We start from the raw sequence: 20,143 nt of genomic DNA on the forward strand, positions 1-20,143 counted from the left end.
TCAATGTATCGATAAACGTCCATAGCCTAAAACACTAAAATTCTTTTTACTTGTTTCTTTTGAACAAACATTGCTATTGCTATCATTGCTATGAGAATAAAGCCGTAATTTCAGAAGAGCAACCTGCTGCACTGATGTGCCAGACGATCAAGTATTTCATTATTCGTGAAACCTATACTAACATAAGATTTTAATTAGGTAACATAAACCAATACGTTGCATTTATTAGCTACATAAGTTTCTATTTTGTCACAAAAAGCGAGCCTGCATGTCTTTCAGCCTCTTACTTCCTTGTTTCATAAGATCTGATAGCTAGGCCTTATGGGATACTGGAATGGTGTATCAGCGATCTAACTAGATTCAGAATCCTTTTGCTTGCGATACAAAGATTATATTTATAATTACTTCGCTGGGGTAGATGTAAACACTTGTAAATTTACTAATATAATTAGTCTGTTTTCTTAAGAACCGGACGTTATTGTAACCTATTTTTTGAGCGCATTATCCACACTTTTTTGCTCTTTGTTGATTGTCATTTGCCCGTTGCTGTGCGCACTGCATAGTGATACCAAAGGTTTCCGACCAATTACGTGCAATTGACTGGGAGCACTTGAATTTGAAAAAAGAACGACAACCCCCCAAACAAACAACAACAATAAAAAAAAAAAAACGACTCAGATGCGCTGGTGAACCAGTACGAACGACTCACTAAAAAGAGTCGTTCAAAAAGAACTGCACACCACTAGTGATGAAATGAGCTGGTATGATGGTGTGGATGCGAATGCCGTAGCATAGGGATCCTGTTATGCGTTCGTATTTTTTGCGATGGTCATGTTGGGTCTTTTGTTGAACTAAAAATTTGCTTGTATTAATATTAGAAAAATAATGTAGTCAACAAGATTTACACTAGATGTCAGTATCTGTCTTCACAGACCAATTTCTCTTAACATTCACTAAGATTTTGGCTGTTAGAAGATATAGATGACAAGTAGTAAACTTACTGCAAACTGGAATAATAGACTCCGATAGAGAGGGTCTCTGCTGTTCAAGAAAGTACAGTCACACCTTTCCTATTAAAGGGATACTTTCCAACAAATGTATCCACACAATTATACATCACTCAGACCTTGTTACACAAATAAGTTTTGAGGGGTAGTTTTTCAGTCCATTGACAGTGGAACATTTTTTTTATTTGGATTTTCTTTCTTTCTTTCTTTCTTTCTTTCTTTCTTTCTTTCTTTCTTTCTTTCTCTCTGAGTCATTTTCAATTAAGCCATGCCCATTATTGGTATGGTAAATAATAATTCTGCATGACTCACTTGTCATAATGGTAAATGAGCATATCTGGTTTAAAAAAAAAAAAACCACACACACACACATACCCAAACACAATGTCCAGAGCCACTGGCACACACAAACCCAAGGTACACACAAACACTGATGTACAACTTATAATGTGTCCATTTATAAAAAGGGGTGAACTTGCTCCTTCTTCAGAGCCTTGACATACGGGAGAGGTAGGGGCTTTACTCAGAAAAGAGAAAAGTGAAAAAGAAGCATGTGTAGGCTGTATAAGTGTTGTTTGGAAAGCTCCACTTTTAGTTTGTTTCTTATCGCTTACAAAAAGTTTTTTTTTTTCCCCCGCTGGAAATTCTTCCAAAAAGGCATTGGTCATGGAGTTTGTATCAAACTGCAAATTTTTTTAATGAAAAATGGAGGCACATGGATTTTATTTTTCCTTATTTTCCTTTTTTTTTTTTTTGTCTCACTGCAAGCATGTCCTCTGTCAGTTTCACCTTATTCCACTTATTTCACAACCTAACAGTGGTCAAGGATATGTTTTTTTTTCTTGGCTTCTTTCCCTTTCTTTATTGCTATGGATGACACAAAATGGCTTTTGCAAAAATGCTGAACTTGAAGGGGAACCAGATGCAGATTTCTTTTTGTTGGATGTTAATTTAAATGTTTACAGAGGTTGTGGATTTATTAACCTAAAAGAACAGTTTGCATTGTTTTAAACACAAAATAGAGTTCATTTTCAGAGCCTCCACTGCAAACATTAAACAACTGTGTTAATCATTTTATAAGCTGATGAATTCTATTTTATAGTAAAATAATAGTTGGTATTCTGAATTGGCAGTTACAACTGAAAACATTTTTCCTTGTCCTTTTTGTTTTTAGTAATTTAAGTTAATTTATTATAATCAATGCTAATAAATGTTGTCAGTCTTAGACTTTTGTTTGTTTCATGTATCATCCCACACATATTTGGGCATTAAAAATTAATTCACACATGTATAGATCATCACTTTAATTACATAAGATTTCTGCTTAAATTCTTCATTATTCTACACAAAGGTAGACATTAATTCTAACTGTGCTTTAACCCAAACCTAAAAGCACTGTTACATCTATTACATTATGAACATATACATAGGCCTAGTAAACAGTACACTTAACAGTTAGAAATAATAATTAAAAAAAGGAATACTACTAGAACTACAAAATATAGAGCCTGCTCAGCAAGATCTTGAATGATAAAACTTTAAGAGTAACAAAAAACATGCAAACATAGTGCTGAAAACACAGTTGTCAACTGCAACAAATGCTACATTAATACACAAATATGGATTATTTGAAGACCACATGATCCAGAAGAAAACCGGGTTTTCAGATGAGATAAATAAAACTAAGTACTATAAAATATATGACAAAATGTTGGCTTTGTCTAATTCTAATGAAAAGCACTCTATGTCTCACGTCAAAAAAAGAGAAATTAGACTAATGTGGTAAGAGCTCTATGAAAAATGAGCTGCACAATGTAATTTTTTACTCCCTTCAGAAAAGGTTCATGCTGTGAGTTGCTTGTACTGGTTGCTGATATTACTTTTAAAGGTCTCCAGCTTGCTTAACCTGGTGGTACTGCTGGACTCCGAGCTGCGCTCCATTGCCGGCACAGGACGACATTTCAGGAAGGCGAGCACTTGCTTCTGACACTGCGACGATCCAAAATAATATAATAGGGGATCCAAGCAGCAGCTAATACTGCCAACGCACATTGACACGAGGTAAGCAGCGTAAGAGCGCTCGTTGTGTCGGTGCGCAAACTGTAAGTAGTGAGAAAGTAAGATAATATTGGTAGGAGTGAAACAAGCCACAAATACAGCGAGCACAGTAACTGCCATAAAAACTGCACGGGTCTTTTTTGTACGATTCTCCACATTGGTGTTACATAGAGCTTGAACTATACGCACGTAGCAGAATGTAGTAAATATAAAAGGAATGAAAAAAAAGATTGACGCGAATATCGGAAAGAAATAAAGGTAATAGCCGCGTAACTTATGAATGTCCAAGACATCGTGGCAGGTAGTTATATCCAAGTCAGGCAGATGGATTGTTTGCTCTGAGAGGAGTAGAGGCGTGACACCCCCGATGGACAAAAGCCACATGGCAAGACACACCACTTTTGCGCTTTGAGGGCTGCGCCAGGTAAGTGAGTCCATAGGATAGACAACCGCCATAAAACGGTCGACACTAATCGACATCATTAGCAGCACAGAACAGTACATATTGCAGTAGAAAGCAGCAGTGACGACACGACACATTCCAGAACCATATATCCAGTTATTTCCATTGAAATGGTAGGCAATCCGAAAAGGGAGTAAGAGGACAAACAGCAGATCAGCGCAAGCCAGGTTGGTCATGTATATCACTGCTGGCTTCTTCGGCCGCACTCGACGAATAAACATCACAAGGGCAAGGAGGTTTAGAGGAACACTGACGATGAAAACTAAGGTGTATACGGTTGGAATGAACACTGTCACTAAATGGCCCATAAGAAATTGTGAGGCCTCTTTGGAGATGTAATACCGCTTTTTCACCGCGGGGTGATGATGTTTCTTTGGCTCGGAATTTATGTCAAAGCCAGAACCACTTCCCTCTTGAACATCCAAGAAGTCGAAGGGTTCGTCTGTGACGGACAGGAAAAAAGCAGAAAACGTCCGTGGCATAGTCTTTGTATCTGGAGGGAGAAAACATTTGTTCGTGTTCACATGAATAGTTTCTCACTGATACCAGTAATAATACATGATCTGCACTTTAAGTGTAGATCAGTATTTACTTCCAAGCTCATGAACAACTCAACTGTTTTGACAAACTGGCTATAATAAATATGATACTATAAAGAGGAGGAAATGGCTACTATTATACGCTGCTTTCTCTCGCACTACTGAAGTGTTTTATCACATTACCACATTACGTTAACTGCACTTATCTTTATTTTATTTTTTTTAAGATTGTTTCTAGAGAATTGTTTCAGTCAGGTTTTAAAGATCCGTGCATTTTATTAAGAATGTTTACGTTTCAGCTCAAAATATGGACTTTAACTAGTGTTAATATTTACGGTGGTTCACACAAACACACTGAGAGCTAGAGTATTAAAATGATGATAATTTAATAGTTTGATCCCTCGGCACATCAAAGTGAAACATCCACTAGGCTAAATGGTATACTAAATAGAAAGTCACATGCTTACCATTATTTGATATAGTTGCGGAGGCTTTCAGAGCCAGTATTGCAAGCAATATAAGAGTGAAATGCAAAACCATGTTTGTTTGTTTGTTTGTTTAATGAAGCTTTGACTGAAGAAAACAAAAATAAATAAAGAAATAATTACGTAATACCTATGCAAAAACTGTTGATATTGAAAAGTATTTGGTCAGGCAGCCTTGTGTATAATCCAGAGAAAAGCTCAGTTTGACTGAAGGGGTGTTCTCATAGTTGTACTCTTTTGGTCAGATGTGAACGCCCACATGTGTGACTCATAATCTGACACCATCATTTACTTGAAATGAGTTATTCCCTTTCCTTCAGGAGATGAACTAATGAGCAATGACAACTAGCCATGACAACTTGGGGTTAAAGTTTCTAAGATAAATGCTTATGCTCATAAATATGCACAAGATGGCCAAACATTACAGGGGTCTATGTGTGTGTAACAGACAAAAAGAGAGAGAGAGAGAGAGAGAGAAGAGAAGAGATAAGAAAAGCAAACCAAAGAAAAGAAAAGAAAAAAACCCCCAAAATATTCTGAGCTTTGTTTGGTATTTTCCGTTTATTCTGAATCTTTAAAATTACGAACATATATAATGTCAGAACAGCGTTTCTTGAAAAGCAGAGTACAATCCATAAGAAATTGATTATCCATTAATATTTAACATTGATATTTAGATGTACAGTTTCTGAACATTAAAGGATGGAAGGCACCGGTTGTATAAATCGACCAAAGTACTCCAGGCTCTGGTTATATTCTATTTCAACTCAAACTGCATTCCCAAGACAGCAGTAGTGCATAGTGCAATTCAGTTCAATTCTTTTCTCTTTGTGTCTCTTATAGCAATATTAGTGGAAAATAACTATTTTGCTTGTGTATGGTACACGTATAAAACATATAATTATCATATCATTTAAAAATATATTCCATATACAATTATCAAGTGGAAAACAATATAAAACATTATCAATAACTTGTAAGTAACCTTTTATTAAAACAATATTCTTAATTTGTGGTATAATTTAATTATATTTCTTATCTGTATCAAAAAATCAGAGCATTTTCTCAGGCATCTTCACAATGAACCTTTGTATCTGTACAGATCACTATACTGGAAATTAGAACACTCCATACACTAATATTTTATAATTAATTAAATACCCATAACTGTTAAAAATCAGTGACTCCTAAAATGCCAGTTAAGTATGAGATTCTTTTACAAAAAAAAAAATGCTTTGACTGAAGGCACAATATATTCTTATTGGGTTTTGTTTCAAACAGATCCCCTATAAAACTCAACATCCCTAAAAAGCAGGAAAATGTGCCTTGGTATGAAGGAGCAGCGACATGGTCTAATCCTATGAGACAACGTCAGAACATCTCACTTTCCATAAAACTTCTTGTTCAAGAGAAAGATAAGCAGGTTGACGTTCACTTTGGCCTTGTCAAACATTTTCATTACGGCAACTCCTTCATACTGCAGTTGCAGAAGGTCCTGAAAAAGACAAAAAAAAAACAAGCCTCTGTAAGAACAGGGAGTCTTCGCAGGAAAAAAAAGTGATCTCTTCACCTCAAAAGACAAATCTTTAGAATAGTTTCTTATGTTTATTTAGGGGCAAAATATCACTCGTAATGTACTTGATCCTTTTCAACACTAAAATGTGTCTAAATTTGAAATATGTTAGTATTTGCATCGTGTGCAGTTGAGGGATTCTGGAATTTACCTGGAAATGTAGTTGAACTTTCTCCATCTCAACACCCATAAATTTGGCCTTTACCTCAAAGTCGCCAACTTCATCACTTGGGCAAATATCAAACATGACATTTTTTAACCTGTCACATATAAAAAAAAAAAAAAAACATTAGGGAAAGAATGAATAAATTCTAGAATGGATAAAAAAGAATGAATAATTATTGAAAAAAAAAACCTCCATTCACTTGAATCTGTCTGAGTTCTATTAATTCTGAAATCGAAGATTTTAAGTGCCAAACAAACTTCTGAAAACTCATTGGAGAGATACAAAGTTGGTTAACCTCAAGTTGAAATGTTTCCAGTACCGAAACAACTCTAATATTTATGTTTGACCACAGTCATCCTCAGATTCCTGTTCTCTGCTTCCCTTGGCATAATGTGATGATAAGTCTCATTGGCTCTCCTGAAGCCATCCTTTTTTATGGGAACGGAAAGATCAAAACAGGAAGGCTATCTCCTTTAGATGAACTACCTTCCCTCCGGTCTAAGAGCATAAATGCTGGCACAGCATGCTAACTCACTGATTAGTCTGTAGCCCCTCGATTTCCAGGATCACTCCCTTCTCATGCAGCTTGGCTGCTGTGTATTTCACAGACTGCTGCTTGCTCTTCTTACTTCCCCTCTCTTCTCCCTTTCTGTCCATTTTAATGGATCTGCGTGTGTTCCTGTAGGGGAATAACACACATGTAGACACACATACACACGCGCGCACACACGCACACACGCGCACACACACACACACACACACACTGTGAATTTGCATTTTGGGGTACACTTAGGGAAACATCCAACTGTCTTCAGACAACAACATAGGCACTATGTAGCCATAGACAGCTATCTGTTTCAGAGTTGTACCATGTCACAAAAAAAAAACTTCAAATATACTGAGATTTATTATGATTATCATTACACTAGTATTTTTTTAATATCGTAATTGAGAGAGCCAGCATAGGTTTGCGATGGTGTGATGATGATGATGCAGAGGGACATAATCAAGCTGAAAACCATTTTAACTGGTTTGTCTATTGATAAAGTTTGCAGAGCTCATGTCATGAAAAAGCAACAAAGAACTATGTTTCTTTGATCTACTCACTTCCTGTTGAGGTTGTCCAGACAGGTCTTGATATAGGTGTCATAGTAGTTGATTTGGTCTTGATAGAAGGTTGCTTTGGAGTTGAGTGCAGTCAAGGTTTGTTGGAGTTTCACAAGCTCCGCCTTCCTCCTCTGTCTATAGCGTCTCTGGTACCTAATGTCCTATCAATCGAACACAGTACTGATTTATTTTCACTGATCCACCATATTGTCCTTACAGAATCAGCTGGTAGCAACACGAGCCCTCAATAACAGTCCATGCATATCCTCACCCACAGGAAGTGCAACAAGGGACGGAGTGAGAGAATTTCACTGTATATCTTTGAAACTGCTGCAGATGGTTCCAGTTGCTGAAGATGTCGGGTTAAAACAAAATAATGACATACTCACAACCTGACTACAACATGTCGTGTTGGAAGGCGGCCTGGCTAGAGAACTTAAACAGTGACCCATCTGCGGGTGCAAAATACAACCCCGCCAAAGTCAAACATGTTACTTGAACATACACTGTACCGATTATTAACCGTTTAAAAAGGGGAGTTTAAACTGTAAGAAAAAACGCTGACTTGACATAACCCTAAAAGAAAGCTTTAACGCTTCTGTGGAGGAAAGTACCGAGTCTGGCAGCTTTATGACTTGGATGAAACATAGAACCTGGCTGAAGGATTACTTTAGATATGTCATTAATGATGTCCTGGAACTTGTTGCTGGAGCTGACGAGGCCAGCCTGTTCCAGAGTGCGCAGGTTCCTCAAGATCTTCCTCTTCTTTTGTTCCAGGGGGAGCTGGCGGTCCTCCTGGACGGCCTGGCTGCTCTTCAAACCCTCGGGAGTGTGGGCATCCTGAACCACGCGCCGTTCCACCAGCCTTACGTGCTCCGACTCCTGCAGAGAGCACAAGACACGTTCAGCTAACACCAGGAACCCGGTACAAAGGCAAAAAACGGCCAGTAAATGTTCTGGGAACCAAACACAGTCTGATAACCTTATGGCTCTCATAATATTGTGTGCACACTGTTATATGGAAAATCTGACGATTTATTGTTGGAAAGGGCAGCAGTTCTCACAAAATTACCCCTGATAATAAAAAAACGTGAAATACGCTGAATCTAACTGGAAGCCACTTAAATTTGTCATTTGTTGGAATAACATTTGATAAAAGTCAGGTATTCTCCATCTTGGCATGACTACACAAACAGGAAGGGAGTCAGTTGCTCTCTGATGTTTAACTGGAGATTCTCTTAAAAGAAAAACCGTTCCAAAAAGAGCTAATTATATTTTCTGGCTGATACCAAGTACCTACATCTCTCAGTGAAAGTGATGCTTATTTGCTATCTTTATGTTATATGTAGTTTTCTTTGAGACATTTAAATATGATTGAGGCCTCTGTACTGACTTGCTGAGGTGTAGCTGGAGTCTCCAAGATATTTATCAGTGTTTCCCCTGGCTGGATTCTCACCACATCCACAATTAGCTTCTTTGTCCTGAAGAATGACATTAAACACATGGAGAAAGATGTCACAAGACATTCTCATTTTCCTCCTTAGGTTTAATTGGTGCTATAGTACTCCAGTGTAGGGCTCCTCAAGACAAAAAAACCTTTACAGGGATTTTCTAGTGCACATTTCTAGTGCCCCCCCCCCCCAACATTCTGAATTTCTATTCATTCCTTTCCTCTAGGTGTTTTTTTTTTAAATATACATTCAGACAATCCATTGTTGGTTCATTAAAAACAACACTAAGAACAGTTCCCATAAAAGATTGGAATCTATGAATCTATCATGCCTTCATGATGTATCATACCTACACAACACTTTCTGTAATGTCTACATATTAGAGCTATATAACGCAGAGTCTATAGGGAGCATTACATGCATGTTCCTAATTCATTATGAAAATAACTGTAAACAGGGCATCAGGGACATGATGTGACCTCTGAGATCATCAGTCACATTGTCATGAACGTATGCATATCCAGATTCACGTATCCACCGACAACCGCGTTTGTTGACATGAATAGGTTTGTGCAGGTGGCATATAGTTCTTGACCGAGGCGGTTCAAAAACAGTGTTTCATTTCAGCAGGGGCTCTGGACCCTGTTCTGAGAAAGGCCTCGGGAGAGGAAACCGAGCCAAGTGTTGACGCTCATACAATAAGAAAACGTCAGAGACTCTGGCCTGTCCGGATCAGAACCCCCAGGGCTGCTCATCCTGCTTCCCTTTTTCAACCATGCCAGACAAAACACTTTTGGTTTGATCTCCAGAAAAGACGAGCTAATGAAGTAATCAAAACGACAAAAAAAAAAAAATCCTCATTTTGATAACAAATGATCATTATCATTTGTTATTCCTCCGTCTATAGACACGGATTATTTCATATGGTTACGTACAGGGTTTTATGGAAGAATCCCTGACTGGCTGAAAAAATGGTATCCTTTCCATAGATAATTTTTGTTGACAGAAATAGCAAGAATACGCAAAATATAACCACATGTTGACGTGCGCTTTTCTGGTTCTGAACACAGTCTTGTGACTTGGCCCCTTTCTATATACAACAATAGTAATCTATTCAAACAGAGATAGTCAAAAAGGGTACTCTGACAAAGATATAACAAAAAAGGCCACATTTCAACAGTGGGTGCGATAACCCTGTGCAGCCTAGCACTTCCTGCTAAAGCCACAGGATAACAAAGGGACAGGAAGACCTACAGGAAGATGAAGAAATGTTTCTGGAAGATAGAGAGAGGCCAATATGGAATAAAAAGTCATTTGTACATGATCATAGTTTCTCAGAAAGCATTGGTAAGCATTTCTGTTGGTTTGACAGAATAGGGTAATTCTTGGGCATTTCCAGATGTAAAATTAAGCAATATTTTGACTGAGAACGGTAGTATTCATAATGACCCCTGCCTTGAATTCATACTGAAAACAGAACAAGAGTGAAAATTAGCAATGATTTGGTATAGAGTAAACTAACAGACTTATGCAAAAAATGAAAAACGTAAAAATGAATTGGCCATTCAGTCATTGTACTGGTGTGAGTCTCCTAATATTGTTAGTATGAGCCCAGTTACCCAATGATATAAAATGCATTTGGCACAAAAACTGTTTGAGGGATCCCTGTTTTAACTAGTTAGAACAAATAAAATTCCATTTGAATAGGACTTTTATATCAGGTCCACAGTACCACGTGATTGACTATTAAACTGTCAAGAAGCAAAGAACCATGTAAAAACATGTGAACTGATAGATCCAACACAGAAGCCATAGAGGTTTTGTAGAGGTAAAATTCTCACAGTCCTGTTAATAAAATCTAATTGCTCAGTCTAATTGTTTGGTGTGTCTACTATAAAAACAACTCAGTATTACATAACTCTATTTTTTGTTGTCATACACATGCCATTAGCTGGGACCTTCACCAAAAACATTTCCTCACAATACTTCAAAAGTGTGCAGGAAAACACACTCACTTCATCATCAGACCCTTCAGGTCCTTGTCATCTCCCTCTGGAATTTCAAATTTGTTGGTGAGAGTGACGGAGATCTCCGTTTTGGCCAAATGAAGCAACGTATTCTCCTTGTTGGGATCATTTGGATCAACTGCCCCTTCACCTGAACATTTAGAGGAATTAGAGGTCCATTAATCCATTGGGATGTCATTGCCATTTTATATCATTAATACTTTATAATATTGTTCAATTTAAATATACACTGCAATATAGTGCTGTTCAGGTAAATGCTGAATAAAGCTAACATTCATGAGTTAAACATATCTCACAAATGTAGCCATGCACTTCAAAACTATCTAGGCCCCTCTACTGCATTGCAAGTAAATGGGAAAAAAATTATATATATATATATATATATATATATATATATATATATATATATATAAAACAACAACAACAATAAATAATAAATGTATCACCTATGAGTAATTCCACATCAGGAACATCTCCCAGGTCGTCCAGCAGTTCATGCAGAGCATCATTCTGGTCAGGGGCTAAGGCCTCCTTGTGTTCCAACACAAGCTTTGGGGAAAAACAGAGAAAACTCACTATTCATCAAGTTCACCAACACATACCCTGGAACACATACTGGGCTTTCCATAAGGCCAAAAAATTTAAACTCATACTATAAGTTATCAGTATTGGTATTTCTTTGGTCACTGTAACCCTGGATATCAAATCAGTCTAAGTGCTGCTTGGTGTGATGCAAACATAGACACATCTACATCCTGACACTGTAAGACGCCGTCCAGAGGAAAATGGCGGACAGTTCCAAATAAAAACCTGTCGAGGTAAAGCTAAACTGGCATCACATTTGGGAACAATCAACATAATGTCTGTAATGCTAAAAAGACTTCAAGGGATCCATCTGAAGAGCACAGTGCACTTTTTTTATCTCCCTGTATCACAGACAGACAGGGTGAAATAAGGGGCTGTCTCCTTTGGCCTGTTTACTTTTAACTGATAAAAGATTGATTTCTTTGGATTGCAGATTACAAGGTCACCAAGGAAAACGTCAGCCAATGTTCTTAAATTGTGCCAAAGGACATTCAAAGAGTCTGATGCACAGTTTTAACTTGGAGAAACACAATGGGTGACATCTGCACACAGTTCCTGGAAAGTTGTCTGAATGAGCACGTTCTTCCCTCTGAAAGAAAAGTGGGGTCACACCCTGCTCTAAAGCTTCTTTGCTCATCTGCCGTTTTTCGAGGGTTGTTTTTTTTTTTGCTTCAATCAACATTTTGGTTGTTTTGTTACTATGGCTCCATAACTTGTTAACTGCACAAGTTACATCCTAATATCTCTTCTATTTTGGCTACGTTCCTTCAGTTTCTATCTTGGCTCCCCTCCTGGAGAAGCATGCACCCCTCCCATGCTCCAGAGACATGACTGAGCCTACATATGGAAACAACAGCTAACAGCTAAAAAAAAAATGGTTCGCAGTAACACACATCTTAATTATACTTCTGAAAGCTCATTGTTCTCATGCACATAACATAGCTTGTTCTCATAGATACAGCCATGGGTTACATCACAGAACAGTGGGTGAGTGTGGGCGTCAATGCTACTGAATGAAAGACATCAAAGAATTGCATTTTATCCAGTGTTTCAGCTTGTTCCTAAACTAATTTAAGGATCTTCTCCGGTTGGCTGCTGTCCCTTAGCTAGAGGCAGTCCAGAGGAAAAGGACGGATGGAAGGTGAACATTCGTGCCGGTATAGAAAATGGGAATGGCTTAGGGGAGTATACTGAAATGGAGAAATATTTGGCAGACAGATCCGAGGAGAGGAATGGAATGGAGTGAGGGGTGGGGCAGACAAGACCTGTGGAACATGCTGGCCATGAGTAACTCTCACTAGACAGATAAACCAGGGCTGGGTGTGATTTTACTTCCAATGTGGAGGTAATTCTCCATCTCCATCATAACTGTTTTAGAGCACAGCTTCGTGCAGTATGCCTGGGACTGAAGACCAAGAGTGAGGCATAAAACAGCAAGAGCTTTTGATTCCACCTTCCCATGTAAAAGTTCATAATTAACAGTCAGTGTGCACTCTTTTCTAACACTAACCCTCATATGCAAAATGCAGTATACCTTGCAAAAGGCAGAATTGTTCCCCATTACCACATAGAACGGGTTCTTACTGAGTGAGTGTTGATAATCTCCTCTATAGAGATGTAGATGATAGGTTTGCTTAGCGTCACCATGTCAGAGTATTCATCCACGTTAAACTTCTCCTCAGGGGATGGGACATCACATGCCGCCTGGAAGAAGCTCCTGAGAAACAGGAAGGACAGGAGTGTGAGAAACAGAGATGGACGGTAGACACTGGAGACTAAAAATGTCAAATACTGAGTGTGAAACACATAGAGCTGGAGAATATCAGACAGTGACATCTGTCACATTACAATGTGTCCATTCCGTAATACTTTATACAACTCAAAGCTGCAATGCATTCTTTTTCTTGGTAAGACCGCGCGGTTTTATGAGAAATACAGAAAATGCTCTATCACTGTATTAGTCTGTGTTTCATCTTTGCCTGAGAGTTGACTGATCATTCACTATGAACTGATAAAAAGGTATTTAAAAGGGTAGAGTGTTGACACCAGTGTTGTTCTCTTTGCTGATGCTAGACTTTCAGACAAAAGCACATCCTCTTCTCTCTTTTCCTCATCATTTCCACATGTACTTAGCCTTTTCTGACCTCCACAAGTGTTCTTGGAGCTTTAACATCAGTTTTCCTGAAACTCATCAGTTCTCATAATTTTTTTCTACACTTTCTCTGAAGCACAGCACAAACAGAACCGATCTGCCCATTATCAAGAAACAAAGGGAAATAAAGGCATTTATTTGGCAGTAACCTTACAACCTCAAACACTGTTCACTCTCTCAGCACACACTAAATGTGAAAAGATATAGGTGTGGTCATTTTGTTTTACTTTTAACACTTTCTCACTTGAACTTTTGGTAGGTCTGTGAGATGTAACGGTTCATGGAGGTCAAGTGATCGTTCTCGTCGCTCTCAAACAGCTTGTTGGCGGCGGCGTGCTGTAGCATCTTGGCCACGGATCCTAAGTTTCTGCGTTGTTCTGTGTGCAGCTGTCCTCCCGCAGTCATGTCGATAATGTCAAAGCCATCAGGAGCCACTATGGCTGGATTCATGTAGCGGTAGTACAGCAAGTTCCCAACAATCTGTTCAAAACCAACGGAAAACCACAGTCATTTCAGTTTGCTGTCATTCACATTTCATTTCCAAAAGCATACAAGTTGAGTGTGTTAAGATGTTTCTGAGGTGTTTAAACATATTAATGTGTTTAACACATATTGATACAAAATGTGACATTTTTCATAGAAAAACAAAGTATCTACAAACCATCTGAGGCTCAACTAAAGGAAAGAAACTATCAATATTCTCACTTTTTAGCGTTGAGATACTGTGTAAAACACTGTCAACAGCCTATTTCATATTGTTATACTAAAAGTGTATGTCTGTTTGATGAGGACAGCAAGAAATTCAGATGAGAATCCAAAATACTGGTAACTGTCCTGCTAATTCAAAAGCCATCTTCCTGAGAAAATTTCACATTCTCACAAATACTTCGTGAGTGTCGGGAAAAAGAACAGCGTTGAAACTCTTTGTTTCTAACCTTCAAAAGCTCGTCTTCAGTTGCGTCTGGAAATTTCTCATGAAGTGTGTTCTTGAGGACTTTTGCCATGTATCTCATGCCATAACTACATGCAATAAAAGGAGAGAGGAGGAAAAAATTAGTGATGACTTCATGTTGAGTTTTAAAAAGTCAGTGTCTGATGAGAGAAAATACTGACTAGAAGTCACAAACGATATGACAATGAAGATCATGAACAACATGATAAACTTTTTTTTTAAAAGAGAGTATCCAGTTTGTTTCTTTCTGTTAAATGTTTGGGATAGATATAATTACGAGTATCTCACAACCCTGTACAGTGATGTATTACATTCAAAGCAACAACACTGCCCCCATGTGGACCATTTCTATTTATGTTTAGCGTTGGCTGAAAAAGGACTGACTCATTACTGCCGCTTCTATATGTTTGGACCTGTCTTGTAATAATCTTATAAATGAGTCAGTACGTAAGCTGTCAATAAATCAACAAACAATAAATTCAATAAATCAACAAACAACAAATTCAATAAATAAGTGCAATTGTAGCAATATCTATTGCCACCCGTTTTTTAGAGGGATTCTATGCTATAATGGGGGCAACCCCCTCATGTGTTGTAACTCAGTCTGAAAGTACTTCCTGTGAGCCAATCCAGATACGAGTGTCTGCCAAAAGAACAAAATGAACTGTAACTCTTATGTGCATGAGTGTGGCTGGCGTTTGGTCTTACGGAATATTGTCCACAGATGACATGATGGAGCTGAGCATTTTGTCTGTAGTGGCACGAAGCGTCTGATTGGATGACTCTAGCCTCGCCCTCACCTCTTCATGTGACAGTGCCTGTTCCACACTGACCTCGTACGGCAACTTACTGAAAACCGACAGCCAGGGAATCATCTCAGTGGTGATTTTTATTCAGGGATGTACACATCAGTTTGCATGTATGCGCATATTTGCATGACGTGTGCTGCTGATGCATGTTCGTACATGTGTTCTTGTTTGTGCTTGTCTCTGTGTATGCATATGCTTGTATGTTTTCGTGTGCATAATGGTGAGTGTGTGTGTGTGTGTGTGTGTGTGTTTGTTTTTTACCTAGCCTCTCCCGTGGCACTCTCCAGCTGGTTGACCCAGGCCTTGTAGATGTCCACGGGGTTAGTGTTCATGCTGAGGTTTTTATCCTCGATGATCTCCTTGACAACGGGGGCAAGCAGCTGCCTCAGGGCGCTCTGTCCCCGCGCCCCTCGGTTAAAACTCACCACCATTTTAATGACGGTCGGGTTCCCAGTCACAATATCCTGAATCTGGTCCACCTTTGACCTGCAGGAGAGGACGAAAAGTTTTAATGCAAATTTAAGAAAGTATTACATTCACACAATTGTTATATGTCTCTTTTCAAAAACAGTTGGTCACGGTTTAGAAATGCTGTATGGAACTGAAAATAAAGCTCATTAAAACACCTGACTTCAACCGTCCATTCACAGTCACCTTTCCTTGTCTCAATTCTGAATTCTAATTCAGCTGCATTGGTTACTGCAATGTTCCCATTAAACTGACGCATTCACAATCCTTACTTATTGCCACGATATTATTACCATGTTACAGTAAACACCATAAAGGTACCACAGAGTTATTCAGATCAGTGAGACTCAGTACTCATGGATCGGCTCTGCCACACATGTCTCAGTCCTTCCACAACTTAAGAGTGCTCTCCCACCAAAAGTCACAAGGCCTTCGATCGAAGGACTGCCCCATTAGCCGGGTCTTGTATAACAGTGTGTCTGCTCATGGCATCAGTATGTATGGTTTCATACTACACACTCGTCACATAAGCATCATTTTAAAGGTGAGTTCTGTAGTGAGAAAGGTGACTCACTTGATCTCTTCCTGCAGTGCAGTCTCAAACAGCTTTAGCAGCAAATACTCCTCCCGCTGATTGGAGGCGTAGTTGTACAGGGTGAAAATCACCGTGTCCATGAACTTGGTCGACTTGTTTTGGGGCATCTGGAAGATCAGTTTGGCCAAGTACGATGGTTGGGTCTGTTTTAAAGAGAACATTTATTTATTTAAATAACGAAATGAAACAGAGTTAAGCCGCTGTATCCTGACTCTTATGTGGTCAACAGCACACTGCGAGCACATTTTGCTGGTGATCTCATTCATGTTGCTGTGTGGTGTGGATAGATAAGTAAAGTGTATGAAAGTGAAATATTTGAAAAACAGATTACAACATGTTATGTTCAGCATAGTGGAATTCTAACAGTCTTACAAGAGAAAACGCTATTTCTGACACAGGGAGGGCAGTTCAACATGGTCAAAATATTAAATGCAAAATAAAAATCAAAAACCAAAATACTGGACAGTATCACACGCGGCAACAAAAACTGTACATAAACATCAAACTAGCAAAGTTTGTTCAATCAGTCGAAGCAATGGAAGAGTACAATGCTGTCTGACTCAGCGGTATGACAGGAAGAGGGCTGTCTATTTCTCACCTGTAGAAGGTAAAAGAAGTGTTGGTAGGCCTCCAGCCTTTTCCTCTTGTCTTTACTCAGGCCTTTGATACCTTGTGTGTTGCCCTTTACAAAATCATTTTTGATCTTTTTGCTCTTCATCTTTTTGCTGTGTGTCACCACGTCCTGTTAAGACAGTACACAGAGCAGTGAGTGGTTGGAGAAAAAAAATGATCTGTGTGGTGCACCTAGCCCTCCTACTACTGATCAAAACACAATTATTTTCCTCTGGTGCTGAGACAAATGCTCTCTGTCAGCCCTGCTGTGGTCAATAATGCTTAGATGACTGTAAAGACTATGGGTTGTTGGGTGAGGGTACAGTTATAAATTTCTCTATTAAGCTAGCGGATATTAGCTGGCAAAGCTTATTCTATGGGCCCTTCCATGTCTGTACCCAAAGATAAAAATAGGAATGAAAAAAACAACAACAGTTACTGTTTCAGTCAGTGGACTATCAATGTCAGTTGGTTATCTGTTTGACAGCGTAAGAAATTGTGTGGTTACAATCACTTGTGTGGTTACAGTTCCGAAAAGGACATTTACGGCAAATCAAACCTGCAGAGTGATCCGGTTCTTCACCAGCAGTCCAATCTTAATGTCCATCAAATTCAGGTCCTTCTCCATTTGCTGATTGGCACGGATATTAGTGACAACTTCCTCTCTTAGGCGTGTCACCTCCAGCTCCTCTTGTAGATCCAGGTTGCTCTGTTCCAGCAGGTGAACAAACTTTCGGACCACTGAGAGAGGAGGGTTCTTGGCACCAGCTGCACAAAATACGCACACATTGAAAGTGAGAGATAGAAAAAAAAAAGACAAAACTGCATGATGTATTTGTCAAGCAACACAGCCAATATGATGTGATTGGCTCACTCAGAGTTCTGTAGTCCTCCCTGGCTTTGTTTGCCTTAAGGAAAGCCTGGATCTTCACAATCTCTTTCTCCTAAACAAAACAGAAAAAGAGCCAAAAAATGATAATACATACTTCATAACACGTTCTACACAGTACTGTAATTTCTGTGTGTATGTATTAGTGTAGCGACAGCACAGCTGAACACGATCTCAGCTACTGAGAAGGGCAAGGTAAGAAACTGATATTTGACTGTTTGTCACTCACATGGTCTTTGAAGTACTGTAGTCTCTTGATGTATTTCTGTCTGGATGTCCACATTCTCACCAGAGACTGGATCTGTAAAGGAATAAGAACAGAACTTGCTGGTAAATCTACGTAATCTGTTACACTTATCTGTAAGAAAAGTCCAGATAGCAACAACTCACCTTTACGATAGCGCCCACATTACTCTGTAGCGTCTTCAGTCTGCTTATGTAAACTTTCCTCTGTCTGTATCCCTTCCAGAAGGACTAAACACACAGAATATAGAATTCACTATTCATATGATATGCATGAATAGCATTAGATCACAGGACTGTGGGTTGGTATTGGGTCATATTGTGGTGTGAACATTAATGCTATATTGCATTCAGTATTACCTGCAGTTTGATAACATTGGGCTCTTGCTGTTTCAAGAACTCCAGTCTGCTATAGTGGGCCCGCCTCACAAGGTATCCGCGAATCATAGCCTGAAGGTGGACGATGAGCGGCTCATGGGCCAACCATAGTTGTTCTCTGTTATATTCTGCTGTCAAGCTTCCAACAACTCCCTGGGGTTGGGGAGAGACACAAGTGGAGTAAATGTTGACGTAAGACAATTTCTTTTTAACTTTATGGGGGAACCATTTGTTTTGCTGTTACACAGAACATCTTTGGTAAAATTCGGTAGCAGAGCTGTACCTGTATCTCCTCTCTGGTGAGTTGGGAGCTGTCGTGCACAAACCCCTCTGGCTCAACCCACGTCCCTTCCTGTGTCTCCAGGTTGTAGAAAAAGGTATATCTGTCCCTAACCTGATGCTTCACCATAAAAGTACCACTGGGCCCTACCAAAGAGGGAGAGGGTAGATGTAATGGCAAACTGGCAAACTTAAAAAAACAAACAAACATGAAATGCAAAAATACAGTGTGGCTATAATTCATTCACAAAATTCTTTGTGACGTAAGACTTTCTGAATGAGACAGAAGGCTGAAGCATGCCTTTAAACATGTGTTTCTTAACATCACCCCTGGCAACCCAGGTAATAATAAAAGAACAGATACAGTGGCTGGTCAGTACGAGACTAGTTCAATAAGTTAAGTCATGTGTTATACCATTGAATTTGAACATAGATACATACATACATAGACAGACAGATACTTTATTGATCCTTAAGAAAATGAAGGAATTGATCCAGAAGGAATCAATTCCAATTGCTGTCTGTTGGAAGTAAGGAACAGCATTTAAAGGAACACTGACTAGTCTATTATGCCTGTGTGTAATTTTCCCTTCAAAGACATTGTCACAGGGACGATGCAGAATTTGGCTGTGAGTCTTACAGACAGGGAGACAGCTTAATATAGACATTCACACATTAGTAAATTGCTGAATGTTTAGTCTACGGGGTAGCGTACAGAGCCAAATCACATAGATATGTTACATTTTTCTTACGCATGTCAGTGGACATCTCAAATGAAGCTGAACCTGAAAATTACAACAATTGGGTCTAATTTGGATGGGATGGAATGATTCAGCCAAACTACCTTCAACGGTCCGGAGGGTTTGTTGCTGGAGCAGTTCAGACTGGTAGACGTCTGCACACTCAGGCAACACTCCCCTAAGCCCTGCCCAGGGAGCCTGCAAAGCTGCCAGCGTTTTCTGGGAATCGCCCGCCGATACCTCCCTGTTGATGTTGGCTATCGCGCCGGCCACTGTGACACGAGAAGTCACAAATGACTTTTAAATATGCACAGCATGTGACTACAGAGTTGTTCATTCAGTTAAATACTTAAGTTATGACACAAAGCACCATTACAATCAGTTGCCTGACTCTTTTTTTTTTTTAAATCAGAGTCAATACACATTTTTACGCTTTTCCTTCAATTGTACAAATGCTTCATACTTAATAAGTTCTGCTCAGTTCTCAGTAACTGTGAGCTAGAATGCAACACAGTAAAAAAGAAAATCAAGTCTGGAAACTAACAATTACAGTAAAAGAAGTAAG

The 20,143-nt window shown here is 39.0% G+C and overlaps 2 protein-coding genes across 3 annotated transcripts in view; both read right to left on the reverse strand.

Annotated features, from left to right (window-relative positions):
• Positions 1 to 2,785: 2,785 nt before the first annotated feature.
• Positions 2,786 to 4,730, reverse strand: f2r (coagulation factor II (thrombin) receptor). Its single transcript, XM_030791620.1, has 2 exons — positions 4,535 to 4,730; positions 2,786 to 4,021 (listed from the first exon to the last, which is right to left on the reverse strand). The coding sequence occupies exons 1-2, from the start codon at positions 4,605 to 4,607 to the stop codon at positions 2,850 to 2,852; spliced, it is 1,245 nt and encodes a 414-aa protein (XP_030647480.1). The 5' UTR covers positions 4,608 to 4,730; the 3' UTR covers positions 2,786 to 2,849.
• A 364-nt stretch (positions 4,731 to 5,094) lies between these two features.
• Positions 5,095 to 20,143, reverse strand: part of iqgap2 (IQ motif containing GTPase activating protein 2) — a 46,789-nt gene continuing 31,740 nt past the window's right edge. Inside the window, exons 17-38 of one of the 2 annotated variants that reach the window (XM_030791900.1) lie at positions 19,683 to 19,850; positions 18,843 to 18,985; positions 18,542 to 18,712; positions 18,329 to 18,412; positions 18,168 to 18,239; positions 17,924 to 17,993; positions 17,609 to 17,817; positions 17,036 to 17,179; positions 16,417 to 16,580; positions 15,636 to 15,860; positions 15,274 to 15,414; positions 14,549 to 14,633; positions 13,858 to 14,093; positions 13,046 to 13,178; positions 11,323 to 11,425; positions 10,865 to 11,006; positions 8,792 to 8,879; positions 8,068 to 8,280; positions 7,399 to 7,559; positions 6,827 to 6,970; positions 6,277 to 6,385; positions 5,095 to 6,047 (exon numbers count right to left, since the gene is read on the reverse strand). In XM_030791900.1, the coding sequence (XP_030647760.1) occupies positions 5,934 to 6,047; positions 6,277 to 6,385; positions 6,827 to 6,970; positions 7,399 to 7,559; positions 8,068 to 8,280; positions 8,792 to 8,879; positions 10,865 to 11,006; positions 11,323 to 11,425; positions 13,046 to 13,178; positions 13,858 to 14,093; positions 14,549 to 14,633; positions 15,274 to 15,414; positions 15,636 to 15,860; positions 16,417 to 16,580; positions 17,036 to 17,179; positions 17,609 to 17,817; positions 17,924 to 17,993; positions 18,168 to 18,239; positions 18,329 to 18,412; positions 18,542 to 18,712; positions 18,843 to 18,985; positions 19,683 to 19,850 (3,119 nt within the window). In that variant the 3' untranslated portion in view covers positions 5,095 to 5,933. Of the gene's footprint in view, positions 6,048 to 6,276; positions 6,386 to 6,826; positions 6,971 to 7,398; positions 7,560 to 8,067; positions 8,281 to 8,791; positions 8,880 to 10,864; positions 11,008 to 11,322; positions 11,426 to 13,045; positions 13,179 to 13,857; positions 14,094 to 14,548; positions 14,634 to 15,273; positions 15,415 to 15,635; positions 15,861 to 16,416; positions 16,581 to 17,035; positions 17,180 to 17,608; positions 17,818 to 17,923; positions 17,994 to 18,167; positions 18,240 to 18,328; positions 18,413 to 18,541; positions 18,713 to 18,842; positions 18,986 to 19,682; positions 19,851 to 20,143 lie in introns of those variants that run through there. The other variant, XM_030791901.1, reaches the window with a different exon arrangement.

This window comes from Chanos chanos, chromosome 14, assembly GCF_902362185.1.
Source record: "Chanos chanos chromosome 14, fChaCha1.1, whole genome shotgun sequence".
NCBI classification, from domain to species: domain Eukaryota; kingdom Metazoa; phylum Chordata; class Actinopteri; order Gonorynchiformes; family Chanidae; genus Chanos; species Chanos chanos.